The sequence below is a fragment of the Podarcis liolepis genome, assembly GCF_965112155.1.
Source record: "Podarcis liolepis genome assembly, chromosome: 7".
Taxonomy (NCBI): Eukaryota; Metazoa; Chordata; class Lepidosauria; order Squamata; family Lacertidae; genus Podarcis; species Podarcis liolepis.
Genome location: NC_139561.1, coordinates 80,586,423 through 80,597,826, shown reverse-complemented (window position 1 = coordinate 80,597,826; position 11,404 = coordinate 80,586,423). Strand labels below are relative to the sequence as shown.

At 41.3% G+C, this 11,404-nt stretch overlaps 1 protein-coding gene across 1 annotated transcript; it reads right to left on the bottom strand.

Moving 5' to 3' along the window:
* Window positions 1-1,302: 1,302 nt before the first annotated feature.
* On the bottom strand, window positions 1,303-10,902 carry LOC310712517 (phospholipase A2 inhibitor and Ly6/PLAUR domain-containing protein-like). The gene is made up of 5 exons (XM_083515664.1): window positions 10,813-10,902; window positions 8,836-8,952; window positions 5,447-5,596; window positions 4,184-4,330; window positions 1,303-1,477 (listed from the first exon to the last, which is right to left on the bottom strand). The coding sequence occupies exons 1-5, from the start codon at window positions 10,859-10,861 to the stop codon at window positions 1,323-1,325; spliced, it is 618 nt and encodes a 205-aa protein (XP_083371790.1). The 5' UTR covers window positions 10,862-10,902; the 3' UTR covers window positions 1,303-1,322.
* Between the last annotated feature and the right edge of the window lie 502 nt (window positions 10,903-11,404).

Sequence of the window (11,404 nt, the reverse complement as noted above, 5' to 3'; positions counted from 1 at the left end):
TGGAGAGTTTATGTTAAGTGATATTTTTGAACACTGAATATGTAAGTTGATGTCTAAAGTCAACAGACAGAACAAACACCATTAGGTGGACTGCTGGATAAGTGTTTAATTGTTCTTATATTTGCATTTGTGTGGTGTGTGTTTTTTTAAACCCAATAAAAACAGCTTTTTAGAAAAGAGTTGTTTGACTCCCATGAGAGGTATTGGACACTCCTTCCATGGAGGTTTGTAAGCAGAGGTAGGTTAGCCATGGATATAATGGATGCTTTAGTTGAGATTCCTGCATTGCAGGTGGTTGGATTAGTGACCCTTGGGGACCCTTCCAACTCTAAGATTCTATGGGTCTATGATTCTACATATTTGAAAATGTGTTTGGTTTTGTTGTTGTTCTTCATCCTCAGCTCATCCTCAGCTCAGTCTTAATTTTTCACTTCATGGTAGTAATCCATATCTGGTTAAGACAAGCCTTTTTAGTCATTTTCCCATAAAATATTTTCAGTGTTTCATGATAACCATTCGGATAATAATAATAATAATAATAATAACTGTAAAATGCAATAACCTATTAAACATTAAAAGCTTCCCTAAACAGGGCTGCCTTCAGATGTCTTCTAAAAGTTTGGTAGTTATTTTTCTCTTTGACATCTGGTGGGAGGGCGGTCCACAGGATGGGTGCCACTACTGAGAAGGCTCTCTGCCTGGTTCCCAGTAACTTGGCTTCTCATAGCGAGGGAACCACCAGAAGGCCCTCAGCATTGGACCTCAGTGTCCACACACTTACCATTTCTCCCTGGATTGCCATTTGCTCTGATTCAGCTTTAAAGAGCAGGTTTTCAGGGAGAAAGCTGTGGAGCAAGGAAAAATGTGTTTGGGCATGGAGTTTTAATGCACGGATTGTTTCTGGATAGCAAACCAGCTCTTTATAGGTTCCATTTTCATTTCATCCATCCCAGATACCCACCAATAATGGAGAAAGCATTAGCAAGAGGTCCTGTCTAGTGTTTCCTGAAATACTTTTTCCCTAACTGCTGCCATTTAATGGAACTCCTATCAGAAGTGGTAATATGTCCCTTTAGTTTGTTAAATTGTGAGTTTTATTAAGTTGCAGGCTTACTGTATTTATTTGAAAGTTATAGACTTGAGAACCAACATTTCATATGCCATAATCATTTATTTTCTTATCATAATGATCACATTGGAAATTTAACTGATTTAAATTTTACACCATAGCTTTTTGGAGCTAGAACCCAGAACCCCAACACCAAGAGGATAAAAGAAGCCCAGAGGTCCTGAGGCCTGGCTGTGACCACTAGTCTTCAAACTTATGAAGCATTAGAACAATTCTCTTTTCTGGCAGTGACAATACTGTTACCAATACGGACTATATTTCCGAAACCTTTCTTTTGTTTTTCCTTTATGGCACAAAAATCTTTGGTTGCACATCCATGGAAAAAGAATCTATCCCCCTTATTAAAACCTGAAGAAGAAGAAAGAAAGAAATGTTCACATTAGTGCTTTTCCAGGGCCTTTGAGATTGTGGTTGTGTTAGTGAATGTGAATTTTAACAATTCATTTTTATAAAATATACAGCTGAAAAATCTGCAGAAATCCCATAAACACATCTAAAATTTGGAATACAATGTTCATGCAGCCACTGATGAATGGCATGATAACAATGAGGAGGCAGGGGAGGGGAAGGAAAATTGAGAAGCCGAGGAGGCTCAAGCATAGAAGGAAGGCCTGGCATCTGAAGAGGAGGAGGAGGAAGAAGAAGTGGAGGTTGAGAGGAGTAAGTAGGATCATGATGTTGGATGCCTCAGGATCCCAACCAAATCACAGCTGACATTGTGCATTTGCTACCCGCCCCCCCTTGTTGTTGTTTTTTTGGGGGGGAGTAGAAATTATATAAGGGACGCAGGTGGCGCTGTGGGTTAAACCACAGAGCCTAGGACTTTCCGATCAGAAGGTCGGCGGTTCGAATCCCTGTGACGGGGTGAGCTCCCGTTGCTTGGTCCCTGCTCCTGCCAACCTAGCAGTTCGAAAGCACCTCAAAGTGCAAGTAGATAAATAGGAACCGCTCCGGCGGGAAGGTAAACGGCGTTTCCGTGCGCTGCTCTGGTTCGCCAGAAGCGGCTTAGTCATGCTGGCCACATGACCCGGACGCTGTCTGCGGACAAACACCGGCTCCCTCGGCCCATAGAGCGAGATGAGCGCCGCAACCCCAGAGTCGGTCACGACTGGACCTAATGGTCAGGGGTCCCTTTATCTTTACCTTAGAAATTATATGGACCACCCCATTTGCTTAGATGTTTGCTGCCTGCCAGCTGCTGGTTTCATTCCAGGGATGAGCATCATTTGATTGTCAAAAAAGTAAGGATTTCCTAAGTATGGTGTGTTGGGATGGATAAGAAAGAGGAAGCAAGGTGTTTAGAGGTAGTCATTGTCTTTTGGTATCCAGGCGTTAAAGAAAGGAGGGGGATATATGTGTGTATGTGGACATATGTGGTCTGTGTGTTTTTGTGAAACAGAGAAGCAAAAACAGTGGGGCTGTATGTATGCATGAGTGTCTTGGTGATAGGTGTCTCTACATCTTTGTAAAGGAGGGAGAGATAAACAGAGAGGTATGTATATATGCCTGTATGCCTGTGAGGGAGAGACATCTTTTTAGAAAAGAAGGATAGAATATTAATGTGTGTGCATTTGGGAGGAAGAGGGAGAGGTGTTTGTGAAAGAGTGACAAAAAGCTAAGGGGGTGGAGTGTACCAATCATGGTTTCCTTGAGATGGGGGAGCAAAGTGAAGTGTACTAAGTAAGACCAGATCAATGAAGTGGGTGGGTTAATGATTGGGGTGTGTGAAAACAGAGGTCACCAGTAAGGGGGAGGAAATGAGGGAGGAATGGGAATGTGGGGTGTACAAAGGATAATAAATCATGGAGTAGGGTTAAGGAGCATGTAGGAAAGGGTGAAGTGGAGGGAGTAGCATCCCAAATAGCAGAGGAATCATAGAAAGGGGTCTACCCCTTCAGAAATCAGGGAAAGAGGGAGGGACAGGGAAAGAGAGAGAAGGAGGAGTCACGTGGGGTGGAAAAGCACAATGGAGGAGGGAAATGCACTCTTCAAATGTTTGTAAGAGGTGTGAGAGACTTTCAAAATGTTTTGGATGGGAGTGGGGTGGTGAGTGTAACAAACAGGGGGATATGCCACTTGTCCTGAATAAAAAAGTATGACTATAAAGAAACACTTTCAGATGACACCCAATGTCCGTAGAACTTGAAAGGCCACAGAGAGTACATTTGAGGGCTGAGGTGTTACCCCTAAGTAGATCCGACCTTCTCAGTTTCAGGATGTGGGTGGACCAGAAGGGGAACTTTCACAGGTGACCTCAACAGATGAGTAGGCTTATGTGGGAGAAGGCAGTCCTTGAGACGCCCAATTCCCAAGATATGTGGCACATTTAACTATGTGACACCAGTACTTTGAAGGGAACCTAGATAGTCCTGAGGGTTTCTCAGACTGTTTTGGAACTGGTTTCTGTTTTCAAGAAACTATCTGTATAAAACTTCAAATAGATTTGGAGCTAATTGCAAGCATTTTGCCCCAATCAGTTTCTGCCATTTTGCTTGCTGTTAACAGAGAGATGTGGTCTGGGGAGAGTTTCAAGGTAGAGTTAGAGAGGCCTGAATATTCCCTCTACTGGTGTAAGCAAGTGAGATAAGGTGTAAGCAAGTGACATAAGTGATGGGCTCTTCCTCCATGTGACACTTTCCCCAGGCAGTATCTTTTTCTCCAACACATTCTCTCTTCCATCCTCCATCACATTAATTCTGAAATCTGGTTGTGGGCAAAGTCTGTGCCAAGGATAGCTAACCAGGAGCAGAGCCCACTGGTGCCTTCTGCCAAATGTACAAAAGCATGCATCCACAGGAGATATCAGAGGAAGTGGGGGAAGAGACAGAGGGGCTTCTTTCTCTCTCTCATTTATATTAGAGACTGATATACTAAGTGCATTGATATGTAAAAGAAACTTTGATTATTGTTTTTAAAAACAGATTCAAAAAAGAAGAAAAGCTTGCTTCTTACTTTTCTGGCAACATAAAATGGGGACAGGGGAAAATAAAGGGATCAGCATGGTTTTCCAAGGTAATTTGCAGGCTTTGTTTCCTGGTTCAGTAGCAATCTTACCTTCCGTAAGAGCTCCCTCAAAACGAACACACTGATTTTCATTCCCAAGACAGTTGACGGTCTTATCACTCGTACAATTCTGAAATTTGGCAGTGAAGCAGGCTGGGCACTGCATACCATTCGGTGTAAGAGCATTGTGATCTGGAACTGCCAAAATCAAATCTATAGTCAGTATGTGTAATGGTTTTATCTGTCTTTATATCTACAATCTCTGCCATCACATATACATTTATTATCTCATTTGCTTTTTATGTGCTGCTAAAAGGTCTTTACAGGTCTTTAAAGGTCTTTACAGGGCAATGCTCGTCTGGAAGATAACTCCAATAATATATGCTTGCAACTAATTTTGGGTGCATTCATTATTGTATTTTCAAACTTTTCATCTTGTGTTTTTAGGGATAAGCTCCAGAAGAAGGCTGCTGGTGGTGGAGGGATTGTGGTGTTGCTACAGCAGAGTGATGAGAGCTGGCTAAGCACACAAGAGGGCTGAATTAAGCCTCCATCTTCACACATGAAGATAATGATACTTTTTATCACCTTCCCCAAAAGATAGGTGTTAAGTATCTTCTATGGGTTAAAATTGAAGTTTGTCTATGGGAAGATGTTGAAAAACCTTAAACTGCTACATTAAATTCAAAAGAACACACACACATGGACAAACACACACTCCTATATACAGTTGTACCTCGTTTTGTGGCCAGGATCCGTTCTGGAGCCCCAGCTGCTAGCCAAGAAATACACAGGGCAAAGCGATGTGTCTGTGAACACATGGGGAGCAGTTTGCACTTCTGCGCATGCACGAAGCGCCATTTAGTGCTTCCACGCATGCACGAGCGGCAAACATGGAAGTAACCCATTCCAGTACTTCTGGGTTTGCCGCGGACATTCGCCGGAATGGGCGCTAGACAAGGCGGACATTCACGGAGGTATTAGTGTATACACAAAGAGAGTTGTGCATTGACCCTCTTTGGAGGGCAGGAAGGAGGAAAGGACCTTCTTCAAAAGGGATCCTCCCAGAATGGTCCTCCTTTTCAGTGTTTCTCCTTCTCACTCATGGCAGCCTCTGCTTCCTGTCTGCCTGACAACTCATCCCCAGAAAGCTCTGCACTGCTCAGCCCTAGATCTAGCCATCTGAGGCTGTCTCAACCCCAGTTGAATGAGACTAAGATCCCTCAAAAGATGCCCAGTTTGGGTTGCGCCTTGGCTGAATCTGGAGCACAACTATAATATGTAGGATATTTTTAAAAAGATGTAGACACTTACTTGTGAGAGTTTCATTGTTGCACAGGTCACTGCTGCAGCAGTGGATCGTCATGTCAAGGAATTTACCCCGAGTTGAAGTGAAGCTGTAATGGCCCGAATGGCACACTTCAGACGCGGCACATCCATAGAAAACTTCCTCTCTATTAGCAACTGTGAAAGAGAATTTTATAAGAAATGCCTAGAACTGGGGCAAAAAATGCTGGTCTATTAACTCCAAATGTAGTTTATTTGTAATGTTTCCCATATTCTTAACTGGCTGAATGGGGGACATTTCAGACTAACCATATTGAAAGTATTATTAAATTTAATAGACAAGGAGAAGGGCCACTACTTTTTGAAACAACAGTGCTGGGGATTCTTTTATCTTGAAGCATTTTTAAAATGGAACTATTCCATTTAAACTTGTAAAAAACATTTCATTTGAAATAATGCAGAACTTCCTTTCAGAATTCTGCGGACTGCATTCTGATATATCCTACAAACTTGAAAACAGTTTGCAGTGTTTTCTACTGCTTAAAAACAGTAACAGAGTGGTGGAATTGTAAATTAATTTAAAAGTATTGGGAAATGATTTATAATAAATTGAAAAAAAAATGTTTAAGATAACTTTTGTGAAAAATCCAGAAGCCTTTTTACTAGGCATTTCAGGTCAAGATTTGCCAAAAGAGAAGAAAAAACTTTTCATGTATGCTACAACTGTGGCTAGGATATTGCTAGCACAAAGATGGAAAAGTGTTGAAATACCAACCAAAGAAGAATGGCAAAGAAAATGGATGGAATATGCTGGGATGGCAAATTAATGGAAAGACTTCGAGACAAGGACAATAGAGATTTTAAGAAAGACTGGGAACCATTCATGTCATATTTACACAATCAGTGCAACGAAATGGACTTACTTGCAGGGTTTGATTAAACACTTGCAATTAACAAAATAAATGTAGGATGAGCATGTTTAAGTGATAAGAGAGTAATAATAATATTTTTTTTTTAAAAAAATAGAGAATAGAAACAACCAATAAGCAGGGAGAGATAATATGCAAAAATAAAATAAAATAGAGGAAGCTCAGGGAAGTCGTGGAGGGGAGGGGGAAATTGGGGAGTGGTATTTTTGTTATATGTGATGATATTTTGATGCTAAAAATGAAAAATTCCAATAATAATTTTTTTAAAAAAAACAACCAGTAACAGAGTGGTGCTCCGCTGAACTCATATTGCCCAGTTCAGCAATCTCAGCAGTGTGCTTGCATCACACTGACCTCTGTCTCGTTGCCCTTCCCCCTCTACCTCCAAGGATGCAGCAGTGATGTGCGCAATGGAAGGTCAGGTGAGCACCATTGACCCATCCAACCAAATGGTACGGTTTAGCAGCATACATCTGCATATCACAGGTCAGGGGTTCCTTGGGCTTCAGACTGTCTTCACAATGTCTTTCCAGAGATGTCATGAAAGAAGATGTATGGTGGTATTTCCTTGAAATCTGACTTACCCTGACCTCGGCAATTAGCTGATAATGACTTGTGAGTGAGTGGGGAATCTCTGAGCAGAATAAGATATGTGACAAATCTTCCAAAATATGTTAGTTAGAGGGTTGCAAGAAGCAGGCATGGGCTTGCTATGGTAGCCACCCTGGCACCAAATTCCATCCAGCTTGGATAGCAGGGAAAGCAGAAACAGCAGCACCAAAAAATGTTGCCTGCCTTGAGAGAGAGCATGCATCCATTAATTAAGTTAATACCTTGCTATATGCCTTAGAAAGCACTGCAAATAACAAGGCCAGTGGAAGTGATAGTATTCCAGCTGAACTATTTAAAATTTTAAAAGATGATGCTGTTAAGGTGCTACACTCACTATGCCAGCAAGTTTGGAAAACTCAGCAGTGGCCAGAGGACTGGAGAAGATCAGTCTACATCCCAATCCCAAAGAAGGGCAGCGCCAAAGAATGCTCCAACTACCGCACAATTGCACTCATTTCACACGCTAGCAAGGTTATGCTTAAAATTCTACAACGAAGGCTCAAGCAGTATGTGGACCGAGAACTGCCAGAAGTGCAAGCTGGATTTAGAAGAGGCAGAGGAACCAGAGACCAAATTGCAAACATGCGCTGGATTATGGAGAAAGCTAGAGAGGTCCAGAATGACATCTACTTCTGCTTCATTGACTGTGCAAAAGCCTTTGACTGTGTCGACCACAGCAAACTATGGCAAGTTCTTAAAGAAATGGGAGTGCCTGATCACCTCATCTGCCTCCTGAGAAATCTCTATGTGGGACAAGAAGCTACAGTTAGAACTGGATATGGAACAACTGATTGGTTCAAAATTGGGAAAGGAGTACGACAAGGCTGTATATTGTCTCCCTGCTTATTTAACTTATATGCAGAATTCATCATGCGAAAGGCTGGGCTGGATGAATCCGAAGCCGGAATTAAGATTGCCAGAAGAAATATCAGCAACCTCAGATATGCAGATGACACAACCTTGATGGCAGAAAGTGAAGAGGAATTAAAGAACCTTTTAATGAGGGTGAAAGAGGAGAGCGCAAAATATGGTCTGAAGCTCAACATCAAAAAAACGAAGATCATGGCCACTGGTCCCATCACCTCCTGGCAAATAGAAGGGGAAGAAATGGAGGCAGTAAGAGATTTTGCTTTCTTGGGCTCCATGATCACTGCAGATGGTGACAGCAGTCACGAAATTAAAAGACGCCTGCTTCTTGGGAGAAAAGCAATGACAAACCTAGACAGCATCTTAAAAAGTAGAGACATCACCTTGCTATCAAAAGATGGAGGGCACAAGGAGAAGGGGACGACAGAGGATGAGATGGTTGGATGGTCTTCTTGAAGCTACCAGCATGAGTTTGATCAAACTGCGGGAGGCAGTGGGAGGACAGAAGTGCCTGGCGTGCTCTGGTCCATGGGGTCACGAAGACTCGGACACGACTAAACAACAACAACAATATTTCCTGAAACCTTAAAACATTTGTTTAGAGGTGAACCACTGGAATACTCCTCTTGTGCTTTTTCCTTCCTCAGTTCTCCACATTGTGAAGCATTATTTCAAAATTACTTGAGGTGGGACAAGGAGCCATGACAGTGTGGAGCACCTTGATCTTCCATCCATTGATTGCTCAATATATGAATACTATTTACGGAACCAGTGAAGTAACTCTCAATTGTAGTGCAGTTCTTGGCACTGATTATATTTGCTTTATAGTCCAAGTTTCTTATCCTGGTCCAGAACTGGTTGGACAATATCTCTCATCTTTCCAGAGTATTGGCCATGCTGGCTGCAGCTGATGAATTTCAAATTCAAGCACAGCTGGAATGCCACTTCTTTCTCACTTCTGCTTTTGTGCATCAAAAGAGAAATGATTAAAATATAGGTTAGACTTACCTGAATTTGTGTTCAAAACACCGGCAACACAGAGATTCTGTCCAGGTTTACATTCCGAAACATTTTCGGCTGAGAGTTCAGTAGTGTTGACCGCAGAGATGCATTTCAGTGGTACAACTATAGGCAGGAGAGAAATATTAATGCAAAGCTGTTTCTTTCTTTCTTTCTTTTTGGTGTTTGTGGTTTTGTGAATAATGCACAGAGAAGAGGAGATTGCAGATCCAAACTTTTATGAAACATGAAAAATCATTATACAGTGGTACCTCGGGTTACATATGCTTCAGGTTACATACGCTTCGAGTTACAGACTCCGCTAACCCAGAAATCGTACCTTGGGTTAAGAACTTTGCTTCAGGATGAGAACAGAAATCGTGCTGTGGCGGTGCAGCGGCAGCAGGAGGCCCCATTAGCTAAAGTGGTGCTTCAGGTTAAGAACAGTTTCAGGTTAAGAATGGACCCCTGGAACGAATTAAGTACTTAACCCGAGCTACCACTGTACAAGTATGTTAAATATGTTTAATTAACAGGGATCCAATAAACCTTTTGAATAATGTTTCATTTTAGTAAAATAAAATAAGGTAAACACTCATTAATTAGTGCTGTTGAAGTCATTAGCTAGAAGTAATAAGTTTTACTATTTCCTAGGTGTGGTGGAGTGCTCAGTCCTCTCCTGTCTACCACCAATTTTCCTCCCACTGGATCTCTCAAGTAAATACTCCACTTCTTTGAGTCTTACACAATTCTTACACAACCATTTATTATTCGGTGAAAGTTTAAAAAGATTCATTTTGGTCCTTTTTCATAACACTAAAATTCTTGAACATCCATTGAAACTATGCCCATGCTATGCATAATTTTATCAATGTTGTTGTTGTTGTTGCTGTTGTTGTTGTTACTAATACTATTATTATTATACCCCACTCATCAGCCACTCTGGGCAGCTCACAGCATATAAAAATACTAAAAAATCAAGCATTTAAAACTTCCCAATACAGGGCTGCCTTCAGAACGTTTAAAGGGACTCACTTTGCTCCTTCTTAATATAACACTAGAACTCTTGATCATCCAATGAAGCTGAAAGATTGCGGACAGACAAAGAAAACTACTTAGCCCATGCTATTCTGAATTTATCAATGTCTTTTATAAACTCTACCCACCTCCAATCCAGGCTAACACACTTAAAGAAGAATAGGAAAAGGACCTGCCACAATTGCTATATATAGTGATGAATTGAGGGAATTGCATTATTCAAGAGCTGTGGATGCAGAGATTAGATATGAAAGGAAGGCTTCCCTTTCTAGTGAATACTTGCTGCAGTGAGACATCAAAAGAGAAAAAAATCAATTAAAAAAAACCCCTCTAATGCAACAAAGGCAGCCTCTATAACACCCCATACTGGAAATCCTCAGGGATGATATAGAGAAGTAACATCATCCCAAGGGCTTTAGAGGAGTTACTTAAAGGTTGTTGAGCACCAAATGGATGACAACGAAAGAAAACACACCAGAGTAAATTTAAGGAACTGCAGAAAGTGGGGGGAGGAAGTCAAGTTTTGAAATGTTAAAATGACTGTAAAATTATTGAAATGTATAAACCTGAAAATCATAATTTTTTTTAAAAAAAGAAAACACACCAGAGTGCCCAGTCTGCAGTGCTCACAAAACAGTGGGAAAGGGGAGGAAAGGGCCAAAGAAATGAAAGAAAATGGAAGATTTCCTTTGGAACAAAGTAAACACAATTCCACATGTTCTATATTAGAGATAGTATAGCCCTGGCTCTCCACTTTGAAACTGTACCTTACTAGGAGACTTTTCCACTCTGCTAAATGTATAATCAGTGGTCTCTGATCACTATTCTCTTTAGGTATGCTATACTCTGGTCCTTTTCCAGTGATGATCCTCCGAGGTTCTCTTCTTCCCCCTTCACAGCACATTCTGAGATGATAAAAAGAATTCTGTTTATCTGCTTTCAACTCACCTGGAGAGAGCATTGCCCAGAAAAGGCATGTGCTCAGGACTGCCTTCATAGTGCTGGAATAAGCAAGAGTCCGGAACAACTTGGATAGGAGTTGGACCATCAAAGGCAACTGATGCAGAAAACAGCAATTTCAGAGCAATTTAAATGAGAAGGAAAGGGGCCTGAGGGCAACACTTCGGGAAAATTTGTTTCTTGGGCAGTGAGATGTAGTGACTGAGTGTACCAGAATGGGTGATGCCAGATTACAAAGTTTGTTAATTAATTGAAAATAAATTACTTTGTATAAATGGATTAATTTTTGCCAGACCCTTAGGGCAGCACCTGGGCAGAACTTGTTTGATGAGGCAGAAGAATGGATGCACATGGAGACTTTTTCCCTCATCATTCCCATAATACCATGCCTGATTTAAAAATTCAACATTGCAAAAGGTTATATCTCAAAGCGTCCAGCCAAATGTACAGCTATTTGAAGTACTTTTATTAGATTAAGGTCAAAGGGGGAAAGGACTGCTGTCTGCTATGTATGCAGAATTAGGATTTCCGCCCCCCACTGGTCCATTATTAAGCCTTAAACTTACATGGGAGAAAGACC

Excerpts from the sequence above, each read along its gene's own strand:
- LOC310712517 (XM_083515664.1), bottom strand. The coding sequence starts at position 10,861 with ATGAAGGCAGTCCTGAGCACATGCCTTTTCTGGGCAATGCTCTCTCCA. Across the intron at positions 5,597-8,835 it reads TGTTTTGAACACAAATTCAG|TTGCTAATAGAGAGGAAGTT; the intron begins GTAAGTCTAACC and ends TCTCTTTCACAG. Across the intron at positions 4,331-5,446 it reads CAACAATGAAACTCTCACAA|TTCCAGATCACAATGCTCTT; the intron begins GTAAGTGTCTAC and ends TGATTTTGGCAG.